Source organism: Balaenoptera borealis (genome assembly GCF_965194805.1).
Source record: "Balaenoptera borealis genome assembly, chromosome: 11".
NCBI classification, from domain to species: domain Eukaryota; kingdom Metazoa; phylum Chordata; class Mammalia; order Artiodactyla; family Balaenopteridae; genus Balaenoptera; species Balaenoptera borealis.
In genome coordinates, this window is record NC_138868.1 from 70,698,728 (window position 1) to 70,711,360 (window position 12,633).

Sequence of the window (12,633 nt, forward strand, 5' to 3'; positions counted from 1 at the left end):
AGAGAGAAACTGAAGGAAGGATTGTTAAACACAAAGAAGCCAGAACTGGATGGTTTTTTAAAATTCTGTCTTTCCAGATGGCAAACAAAACTAAAATGAAGAAATGGGTTTGCAGCAAAGATCAATTCCAGGCCACTGCCAAGAAAGCCTAGTTTAGAGATGAGGCTAAGAGCAGAGCTTTAAAATACTTTGCTTATGACCTCAGAAAGATCTAAGATGGTGCCTCAGAGAACTGTTCAAACAACAGAGCTTTGACGATGCTAAAGGATACTGTCCTTCCATAGTTCAGCAGAAGCTCAAGGTAGAGAAGAATTTACCTTGAAGAGATTTGTGGGTGTGGCTTTTGTCTAATGAAGTGAACCCTGATAAGATTCATGGGAGGCCCACAGAGTTTCTAAAAATAATTATAATTACAGAAATAACACCAGCTTAGACTGAAGGAGATAGTACACAATGAAAACAGGCATTTGGAACTCTAAAATTTTACTGAGAAAATTACACAGCTCCAAAATAGGCTAACTTTCAAGGAAAAAGAGGAATGAATCAGGAAAGTAGAAAATGTACCTGATGTGCCAGGTGACCTTCGGAGGTTTTTGAAGCCAAGAGCCACGAACAATCATTCCTGGTCAGGAGTAGGAATGAGTTTGAATCAAGAACATCTAACATGTAGCTGAGTGGATTTCAGAATTGCTGTAGAACAGTGACTGCTTTGGACATCCCATTTTTTCTCTTTTTGAACAAGAATGTCCAGAGTGGTTATCCTGTGCCTGTCCCATATATACATATACATATATATACATACATATATATATATATGTATATATATAGGACGAGTTATCCCCTCATGTATGTATTTATGTGTGTATATGGATGTATATATGTATGGATAACTTGTCTCTAGTTCACAGGGCTTGAGATCTAAGGAACCATACTCTAGGAGTTGCACTTAAGGAATGACACCTGACAAGCCTAAGCCTCACCTGGATCTGATTAAGCTGACATGTTTCTGGACTTTAAACTGATGCAATAAATGGTTGAAACGGGGTTGGTTGGGGGGTGTTGGAAGGGGATGAGTATATTCTCTATGTGAGAATAATTTTACTCTGTGGCCAGAGGACAAGTTAAATAGTTTTAAAATACATCCATAAATCATTCAACACCCTTCCCTCCAAAAATGGAGCCTAATTCACTTTCCCTTGAGCTTAGACTGGATTTGGTGACTTGGTGCTAATGAATAGAATATTATAGAAATGATAATGTGTGATCTCCAAAACTAGTTCATAAAAGGCATTGCAGTTTCCTTCTTGCTGTCTTTTAGATCATTTTTCCTGAGAGAAGAAGCCAGCTGCCATGTCATGAGGATGCTCAAGAAGCTCCATGGAAAAGTTCACACGGTCCATGTAGAGAGGGACTGAGGTCCTCTGCCAACAGACATGAGTGGGCCATCTTGGAAGCAGATCCTCCAGTCCCAGTCAAGTCTTCAAAGACTCCAGTCCTGGTCAACGTCTTGACTGTAATCTCATGAGAGACTCTGAGCCAGAACCACCCAGCTAAGCCAAAACCAAATTCATGACCCTTAAAGAAATAAGGTAATAGATATTTGTTGTTTTCAACTGATAATTTTGGGGATAATTTGTTACACAGCAATACATAGCTAATACAGGTGTACACTATTCTGTTGCTCTCCCCCTTCCTTTTTTGCTATTATAAACAATGTTGCAACAAAACCTCTTTGTATGTATATCTTTATGTCCTCAAGATATTATTTCTATAGGATAAATTCTTAAAATTGGAATTTCAGGCTTGCACATTTTAAATTTAGGTAGATATTGTTAAATTGCCTCCCCAGAATAATTGTAACAATTTATACTCTCCCAAACAGTAGATGAGAATGTCTCTCTCTCTTTGCCAATTTTAAATGTTATTAGTCTTTCTAATTTTTCTCAATTCTATTTGATATTTTTATTAATTTGTATTCTTTATTGGTGAGGATGAGCATTTTTTTGTATATTTATGATTTGAAAAAAGCACCTTGCTTATCAGATGAATTTCTCTTTGCATGCTCCTACCCCTTGATCTTTCCTCTCCCACAATGCCTAGCATATAGTTCACATTACATAAATGTGCTGTTTTTGAATGGATGAATAATGGAATAGTAAATGAAATTTCGACACACAGAAAGTCTTTATTTAACCCCATGGGATTGACTTTTAATTGGGAAAAATACCTTAGCAACCAATTAATTACCTTTCCCTTTCCCTTTATCAATATTTAATTATCATTCAAGTGTTCTCTGACTAAGCTCTTTATTTTAACTTGTCCAGGCTAATTTGCTTCTAAAAGTTTTTCTCTCTGAATATTTAAAACACAGCAGAATAGTTATATAACAAATAATAATATTACGATAGAAACAACCATGTAATGATGCTAATTCCAACTATTCTTAGGTACCTACTGAGTGGCAAGCACATTAAATACATCACTGACCTAATTTAATATTTACTACAGCCCTGTAACTACTGTTATTTCCCACTATAGAAAGGAGGAAACTAATATTCAGTGAAATTAAATAAATTAGCCAGTCATATAGCTGTTAAATAACAGAGTTGGGATTCAAACTCTCGTCTGTCTAAATTCAAAGCCCATCTTCTTTCTATAATGCTCAGCTGAATTTCTCAGAAATAAATCACTTGTATAGTAGCATTTTAATATTGTATGTTCAAAGGAAAAGTAGGGTTCGAGATAAGAATTCCACAATTTTAAATGATGAACATTGAAATTATATATTTTTTCCTGCTTGGAGGGCACTGCCTACTGCTATTGATTCTTTTTTCAGAAGAATGAATTTCCTTTCCTTCACTGTTAACAAACCTAATTCAGCCATCGACGGGTAAGTGACTGAGACCCAGTTAAAGTGAGAAATGCAACTGAAATATTTAACAATGAAAAGAGAAAAAAAAAGAAAATGTGGTTTCTTCTCACAATGATCATCAGTCTCTACCATCTAAGGATTTATGTCAAGCTGAGAAAATTCTCCCAGTCAGTTCAGATATAGGACTGCATAATGAATTTCAGCACAACCCCATGATAATGAGATTGATGCCTTCTTTATAAAGCAATTTACAAACTTTCAGAGATAATTTGGGTTTCTGGATGTTGAGGTTACCATAAACTGAAGGCCAGTATACTTTTCAGGTGACACTCCACAATGTTCCATCAGAATTATGTAAATTTATTTTTTAGAGATGATCCATCCCTAAGTTGTCAAAAGTTGTTTTCTAACAAGTTTTCTGTAGAATCAAGCACTGTAGAATGCAAGCAGGTGGGGAGTAAGCGGCTCTGTATGTAAGGGCACTGGGAACTAGATTTCATGGTACATATTTCTCTGCTTCCTTTTCTGAGACATGTCTAAGAGGTTTCATCATTTTTGTCCAGGAAAAGGAAAAGAGAAAAATGTTTCGGTTTTCTTTTTTCCTATTGAATGTGGCAAACTCATGTTCCCTCAACACTGAACTCAGATGCCTCCTGGAATAATGTCTTGTTATAGGCATAACAACTCATATTAGGTAGCAACAGGGACAATGCTAACATGCTTTGTACCAGGAACAAAAAGAGGCATAATGGTGGCAACATGATGAGTAGTCTTGCAACACAAACCTAAGAAACAAGGGTACTAGGAGTCATTTTTCTTCAACCTTTATGTTGTTTCACGTGTTCATTGAAGGGTGACACTAAAATGGATAAAACACTGGTATCTCTCTAAAACAGGAGCTGCAGTCTCTCATGGTGATGATAGAATGTTTATCCATTGAAATTTGTTTCTTCATGTATCTCTAACTCAGTTTTACTCAGCCACCTGCATATTAACCACTGTTTATAGGATAACTAGGAAACATGACACTCAGAGATACACAGAAAGTAATTCTCAGTTCATAGAAGTCATTTCAATACAATTAAATAACAATAAAATAATGATAGTTAGATTTCCTAATACAAAATTCTGCGTTCTAAATATATTTTAAAGCCATATTCTCTTATTATACACATTGCTATATTCTGTTCTTTAATTTCTCACTAACAACACTATCTATAGCAGATGGGGGCTGATCTTGAAGCATTTATTTATTTAAATCATTCATAATTTTAACTGTTCCTGTTTCTAAAAATAAAGAGCTGAGGAAACTTACAGAACATGTATATATAATATGATAAGAAAAAAATTTAAATAATGTAGAAAAGACTTCCATTTCTGGCAGCATGTTTGATTAGGTATACTTAACAGCCCTCCTTATCAAAACAAATAAAATATAAAATATAAATATATTGCTGAGTTGGAAAGAAAGAATGGAACTGATAGATTTATAAACCCAAGTAAAAGCAAGACCTCTAACAAGGGAGTGAATGCTAAAAGCAGCTTTGCCCTGAGTGTTTCTTCTTACACTGTGATGACTATGGGCAGAGGGTCAATGGATATAAAGCCCAGGACCAGCCCAGGTGAGGATTCCAATAGAAGACGCCTGCAAAAACCTGGGCTCCCCAAAGGCTACTCTCACTATAAAAGTAAATGAGAGACAAAGAGTAAACTTTAATGCATACAAATTTTTAAAAAGTGATTTAGGGGGTTGAAGGATCCCAGGATGGAATGCAGAATGTGACATTCTAACTGTACTGTAAATGTATGAAAGAGGTAAGGGGAAAAGGTACTGATCTAAGTAACTTTGGGTATGAATAGAATCTGTAAAAAAGGCAAAATTAACTGTACATAAGTACTGTACTCTCCCTGATAAAATTTTTTTTCAGAGGGTACAGGTTTACGCTTCCAATACTGCTATACCTGTATACTTATGCAGTTGAATAATTAAGTAAATAGATGGTGGATGGTGGGAGCCAGTTTTTTCCTGTTGGAGTAGGAGTTTACACATAAGCAAGGAGAGGAGGTTAGAATGATCCACATAATTGGTTAGTTGGAGATTACAATGGGAACTCATGTTTAGCCTAATAAAACAAATGGTTACGTATAGAAGCATTTATAGATACTTGTAGATATAGATATTTATAGCTATAGATGAGCCTGGAACATCTTATAATGCCAGAAAGTCATGAAGTGCTTCAAAAAAACCCAAAACTAAACTAAACTAAAACCCACAATGATGAGGGTATGTCAAAGGGACATAGAAGTTAACTGAAAGAATTTCCAATGGCCAAAGCTGGAACAATTTAAGAAACAAAATAAATAAAAAAGCTTTGAATTATAATTCATGGTATACAATAAATATCCATGAGTCCAGACAGATATAAATAAATGAGAGAGATGAGACAAAACTTCCATGCAGAAGAATTTCAAATAATTTATATAGATACCGTACCCTTAAGGAGGTGATGGAGCAAAACTCCTTACTCCTTAAGTGTGGGCTGTACATAATAACTTCCATCCAAAGAGCACAGAATGGAAAGGGAGGGGAGAGTAACTTTACAGTGGGGAAAGCTGACAAACACTATCTCAATCAGGTGACCAAGATCAACACCCACAATCATAAACCACGTTGACAGTAGGTACCCTTGATACAATGTGATGAAAATGGCAGTTTACTTCTGTGATCTTCTTCCCCCAAACCCATAATCCCAGTCTAATCATGAGAAAAACACAAGACAAATTCCAATTGAAGGACATTCTACAAAATACCTGACCAGCACTTCTCAAAACTGTCAAGATCATCGAAAACAAGGAAATTCTTAGAAACTGTCACAGCCAAGAGATGCCTAAGAAGACGTGATAACTAAAGGTAATGTGTTATCCTGGGTGGGATCTTGCAACAGAAAAAAGGATGTTAGGTAAAAACTAAGGAAATCTGAGTAAAGTACAAACTGTAGTTAATAATAATACATCAGCATTTGTTTATTAGTTGTAACAAATGGACCATACTAATAAAAGATGTCAATAATAAGGGCTATTGGATGTGGGGTATATGAGAACTCTCTGTATTATCTTCACAATTTTTCTGTAAATCTAAAACTATTCTAAAATAAAAGACACTTATTTTTTGTCACAAAAATGGAACAGCAGAACACATACCTATCTTAACTTTGACCCTAAGTGAAGGAAAATTCTTTCTCTGGAAAGTTGTATCATAAGTTGTCCCTACACTTATTTTTCATTCATTCATATTACCTGTGTTGTCTTAAAAATCTCCTGTCAAAAATTTAATATAAAATAATTTGGGGTTGGTTATGCCGTAAGGCAACTCTCAAAAGCAAATGCAAATCCTCTGGAAGAATTTAACTTCAGTTCTAGCCTCAAAGATGTCCCAGAAATAAGTCCCCCCACCCAAATTATCTTATAGTCAAAACTCATAAAACATACAAGAAAATAAGATAACATGATAAGAAATAGCAGTAATAGATCCCAAAATTTCAGAGATTGGAATTATAAGACACAGAATAGAAAATGACTATGATTAATATGTTTAAAAATTAAAAGAGAAGCTGAACATTTTGACAAAGAAATGGAAGTTATAAAAAGTGACAAAGATGATTTGTGAAATAACCAAATTTCAAATTCAACAAATACTTCTTAAGTACCCACTAAATGCAAGGGCATGTACTAGATACTTTCATATATAGTATCTATTTTTATTTTCATAACAACAAATAATTCTATTAATAAGTACTAAAGTTGTAAACCTTCATCTTAAAATATTATCCAATATTTTGTCTTTTCCCTACAATCTGGAAAATTTCTTCTGATCTATTTTCCAGCTCACAAATTCTCTCTGTACCTCTATCAGATCTACTATTACACACATCTGCTGTGTTCTTAAGTTTTCTTATTAGTAATTTTTTTAGTTTTAGAATTTCTCTTTGGTTCCTTTTCAAATACGCTAAGTTGCTTTTTATATTTAGCACTCCTTATAGATTTTTCAATCTTATTTTTATTTCTTTAAACATATTATCCATATTTTTATAATCTTTGTCTGATTCCAATATATAAATCTTCTGTGGTTCTGTTTCTGTGGTCTGTACTTTCTACCAGTTTTCCCTGATGGTATCTTGTTTCCTGGTCCTAGATTACATTTGTGTCTGTTCTGCTATATGAGAAATTATTCTTAGGAAGAATTTGAGGCCTAGAATGATTTTAATCTTCACCAGAGAAAATTTTTGCTAACTTTCTCCAGGTGTTTTAATCTACCAGTCCAACACTGCCTTATCCATGCTCAGAGACTGAGATTGTCCTGAATTACTTAGGTGATCCAAAGCTGGGCTGCAAGTTAGTGAGAGGACTGATTTATTTCCACTTCACCATTTTCCTGAGGGCAAAGCTCTTTGGGATTAGAGCTTAAAGGCAGAGGGTAGTTATTGACTCCTTATCTGGGGTGAGCCCAGGCTTTGTCTTTTGGCCCCTTTGCTTCCCAAGACTACCAGAACTGCTGATCAGTTTTGTGGTTCTTCCTTCCAGAGCATCTAATGCCTTCCAGGCAAAAGCAGCAGTGAGCTCTGGGCTCACTTCTCTAGGTTCTTGCCTTTCTTCGATTTTGACCCAATAATTTCTCACTATCATATTAGCTCGAGACCTGAAAGGTTTTAACAGAGATGAGCTTTTGGAAAGAGTTGACCCCTGGCTCCAAATTCGTCTTCCCCATTGGGAACCTTTCACTTCAGCATTAACCCTGCCATGCCTGATTCCAGGAAATAAGCTATTCCATCCATGAAACTTTAGCTCAAGACTGTAAAAAATCTTTGGTTCCCTTTAATATCCAAGAGAGGGTTACATTTTCAAAACCACAAAGCAAAACACTAAGGACCTCTAAGAAGGAAAACTATAGGAAAAAATCATGGTAGCCATTTTCCAAAAAATTTAGTTTTGTTTTCTGAACCTAAAATGAGATCCGGTGTTCCTAATTCCCATCAGGAGGATGTGCTTCTGTGGCACCTGGGCCCCTGGCCAGCCGACACAAAGAGGTAAGGCCCTCCCATCAAATCTGAATTGTGTGAATTCTCTTTGGAGAAGCAGCCCTGATGAGGAGAATTGACAGGACTGTGGGTCACGATGCAGTGAAAGGCCTCCCCCTGCCTGGCTAAGGGGCCTAGTTATGCTTTTCTCCAATCCCTCTCCCAATGCAGAGAAGGTTAATGAGGATTTCGAGGGAGGAGACTTTCATAGTCCCTCTCAAATCACACCCAAATTACTTAGACTCTTTCTCATTGTATGACCCTTCACACTTAACAAAGAGCTTTAGTACACTCACCAGGCACCCATATTCCAGGGCTATGCTGTCCAGTATGGTAGCCACCAGTCATGTGTGGCTATTGAGCACTTGAATATGGCTCTAGGAGCTGATTGTGCTGGAAGTATAAACTACACACCAGATTTTGAAGACTAAGTATAGAAAAAAAGAAAGTAAAATATCTCAAATTTTTATACTGACTATATGTTGAAAACATATTTTGGATATGTTGGGTTAAATAAATATACTATTCAAATTAACTTCACCTGTTTCTTTTTACTTTTTAAATTTGACTACTAGAATATTTTAAATTACATGGGTGGATAGGTGGTATGCATTATATTTCTATGGGACAGTGCTGTCTCTAGGGTGGCCTTAGTTCTAAAGACCGAATCTCCTTTTCCTGAATGGCTATTTTCTCAACTAGAATATGCATTGAAGCATCTCCAGAAAACTCCCTCAACCTGCTTCCACTTATAGAAGTGGCAAGATACAATAAGGAAAAAACCTGGATTCTAATCCCTATTTTTGTCATTAACTAGAAATAAAACTAGCCAAATCATTTTAATTCTTTGGGTCTGAGTTTCTTTATATAAAATGAAGGGTTGGACTAGGTGCCCTTAATGAATTCTTCCAACTCTATGGTTACCTCATAATTATTATTATTAAAATTTTATTCTAAAATATTTTCCATGCATAAGGTAGTCATAACTTTTTATTGTAATATATATAATTTTTTAGCCTTCTTTTGAAAATGATATAAAAATAAATATTCCCGTGTTGATAAAAAGACAGACATAAAGATAATTTATAGAACCTTCCATATATTAAAGTTGTATGTTTGTATTAAAGTTAAAGTTGTATGTTTGTTATAAATTTTGGCATGAAAACTGTTTTGTTAATGAAGGTTTTTCAATTTTTAAGGTTCAGTCTATAATGATTATCATTTATTCTACATAATTCATCCCTTAGCTTTTCTTCCAAAGACCATCCTCGATCCTCTCCTCATCCCTTTCAAAACAATTTCACCTGAAAAGATCTAATAATAGGTACATTTCAGGGTAAATTCAAGGCTTTGCAGTTCTTACTTGATGGCGGGGAGTCAAGGAGCAGTGAGGAGCGGGGGAGGGTAGGTCTTTGCATTTTAAGTCTTAGGTCTCACCCTGAAATGAAACCTTTATTCCTATTAAATTGAATGGGGTATTTCTATTCTATATTGAAATTTTCTTTAAATCTGTCATAGTATGTGAACTCTCACATACCTATGCTTTGCAAGCCCTGCTCACATTCATTCTTTCTTGTGAAAATATGGCTTTAAATACATCTACAGTTACCTGTGCAAGATTCTGACTGCTAAAGAAACCTACTCAACCTTAGTTTTTGGACAGAGTTTGAAGAGCACTGGATTTGAAGTAAGATGATCTTGGTTCATATCTTAGCTGCACTTGAACTAGATGTATCCTCTTGGACAAATTTTTTTATTCTCTCTAAACCTTAGGTTCCTAATATGCTAAAAGGAGCTATAATAACACCTGTTACACTTGTGTTGCATGGTACATTTTGAGCATATAAAGAACTAATGAACATAAAAGTACTTACCAATGGTAAAGAGCTACACAGCGTGAGTGATATTGGGCATCCTGAAACTTCATTAAATTTCATTCCTAGTTCCATTTTCCCTTCCTGGGGTCAGAATAAATATATTGATCAATTCAGTTTAGACAAGAATAGAGAGAGAATATGACAAAGGTTTACAGAATAATGGAAGGTCTCAAGTTAAGATAAAATGATCACTTTCTTCATTCAATCATAATGAGAACTATGAAACACTTATTAGCACTAATGACCTGAGTTACTTTACACAATTCATCTATGAAACTCAATTTGTCAAGAAACAGCAAATGGTTTTTTGAAATTCAGGTGGAATTTGGATGGAGGAATTGAGGTCAGTATTAAACTGATAGCCATATTAAAGTAGCAAATTAATGTTAATATTACGAAAGTGGAGTGCAAATAAAAGATTTTAAGAGTTAGGAATTAATCGACTGAATGTATTGGCAAGGAATTCTGTCCCTAAAATAGATACTAGAATATTTTCCAAACACAAAATCTAAGTGCTTAAAATATCACTCGTGGTATCAGTAGAAAAAAAAATGGGTATATATATATTTGTGTGTGTGTGTGTGTGTGTGTGTGTGTGTGTACGTACAAGTATTCATGCATATATTCTTTCCTATCATTTCTGTGAAATGAGAACCATGAGACAGAGCTTCTGTCATCAACTATTCTTGGAATTTGGTGAAAAAAAAGAATTTGGAATCAATCACTCTGCGTTCCGTCCGTGTTCCCCCACTTAGGAGCTATTTCCTTCTCCCTAAAAGGGAAGGAACACTGCTCCGTCTAACTCGCAGAGTTGTTCTAAGGACCCAATGCGCTGGACGGGAAAGACAGGTACAGTTGCTGCTGAAAGGTCTTCCTAGCTGGGGGACACTCTGGTGACTCGAAAGGCAGCTCTCTTTGCCGTAAGTCCATTTCTTTTTCGTATCATTTCAAATGTGGGTAAGAGGCGGGGAAGCCAGGGGGATTTAAGGAACCTGGATGCAGAACCCTCCCCCACCCCAGCTGTTTACACTTTGTTCCCTCGTTATTTCGTTCATTCATCCGACAAATATTTCTCGGATCCCCGTCGAGTGCCGGACACTCTGCTGAGCAGTGGGAGCCACAGAGTGGACAGCACCCAGAATGCGGTCTCGGGGAGCCCTCCGTCTGCTGAGCAGACACTAGACGCAGAACCGCAGGGCGGCGAGGTCCCGGGGAGCCCGGCAAGGCGCGCCAGCCGCGACCTCCCGCGGGTCAGCCCGCCGCGCCGCCGAGCCCATCCCCCACCTCACCCCCGGCGGCAGCGAGTTCGGCCGCGTCCCCATGGCAGCCAGCGGCGGCTCTGCGGCGGCGGCGGCGGCGGCGGCAGGCCGGGAGCCAGACGCCGTAACGGCCTCGGAGGCCGCGCGGCGGACGGGCGGGCCCGGGCGGCGGGACCCCTCGGGGCGGGCCGGGCTGGCGGTGGCCTCGGCGTTCCTACACCCGGGGCTTCAGACCTCTCGGGAGAGCGCGGCGCAGCGCAGGTAACCCGCCTCGGACCCTCGACCTTCAGCCCAGCTTGCCCAAGAGGGGCGGGGGACCCCCAACAGACAGGCTGTTCCGCGGAGGCTGGCCTTGAACCCTCCCGGGGGGCGCGGGCTGCGGGGCGGGTGGAGAGAGGCTCGGGCTGACCCTGTAGAATTCAGAACAGAGATTCTCCCTAAACTGGAAGGTCTGTGTTCTAGTTGTGTGGCTTTGGGCAAGTCACTTGGCTCGTCTGTGCCTCAGTTTCCCTGATGTTAAAGTGAGAGATTTGAGAACCTACAAAATGAAAATTTTCATCTGAACGTACTGGTCAGGTTTTCATTCCCCGTTCCTGCTCCTCGCCCCTCTTCTCCACTCGCAATTCCAGGGTCTTTCTTTAATCCCTTTGATTTGAGAGGGACATGAGCCCGCCTCTCTTCCTCCTCTTTCTACCATCTTGAAAGCTGTTTAACTTTTATTCAGAGGAGTCGAAGTCCTTTTCAATATTTGTCCATTTATCCTCATAGATTTTTTCTTTTTAATTAAAACTACGTTGCTGGGAAAAACATTTTTTTTTACTTTAGGAAGTACTAACATCCCTATTTTGTCAAAAGGGTGAGCGGGTGCCCACAGAGCCACTGAGGAATTGTAAAATTTCTATTTTTAGGCAATTTTAGGCTTTTTGTCCTAAATCTCATGGTATTCATTCTAACTAAATCCAGACAGGACCAAAGAAAGAATCTACTCAAATAAAGGCAGACCTTTAGGGGAGCCGCCGGGAAGGAAAGCTTGAGCACCTTCAGCTGGGACCCGTCTGGAGTAGGAATTCTGTTTTACTTAACTCATGTGCTGGCACTTTGCAAAGTACCTGGCACCAAGCTGTTGTTCAGTAGATAGTGAATGAATGTTCATTTCAGTCAGTAGCATCTATTTCAACTCATCACTAAGCCAATGTCATAAATGCACGGGGCACACACACGCATGCAAGTTTCTACATTTTGTGGAACCAAGAGCTACTACACTCAGAAAAACTCATATAACAACATGGTTTGCCAGTAGCAAAATTCTCTTGTTTTATAGGTTAATAAATGTAAGCATTTTAGGAATCTAGATCATTTTTTTCCCCCTCACAGATTAAAAATCAAGAAATACAAACCAGATGCAGCAGTTTCTTGACATGGAGAACCAACCCCATAATACAATGGAGTAAGTGCTGAGACATTTCTTTTTAATTACGTTGGTACTTAATTATGCCAAAATCTCCCTGATGATATGTGAATTTTGAAATGTAGTATTAATAGAGGATGTA

At 37.8% G+C, this 12,633-nt stretch overlaps 1 protein-coding gene across 6 annotated transcripts in view; it reads left to right on the forward strand.

Annotated features, from left to right (window-relative positions):
- Positions 1–12,633, forward strand: part of DEUP1 (deuterosome assembly protein 1) — a 230,290-nt gene that overhangs the window by 112,697 nt on the left and 104,960 nt on the right. For 3 of the 6 annotated variants that reach the window (XM_082340465.1, XM_082340466.1, XM_082340464.1), the window contains exons 6-7: positions 1,319–11,344; positions 12,458–12,530. The exons of 1 other annotated variant lie outside the window; for it this stretch is intronic. In XM_082340465.1, the coding sequence (XP_082196591.1) occupies positions 12,484–12,530 (47 nt within the window). In that variant the 5' untranslated portion in view covers positions 1,319–11,344; positions 12,458–12,483. Of the gene's footprint in view, positions 1–1,318; positions 11,345–11,440; positions 12,531–12,633 lie in introns of those variants that run through there. 2 more of the 6 variants (XM_082340460.1, XM_082340462.1) reach the window with 2 other exon arrangements.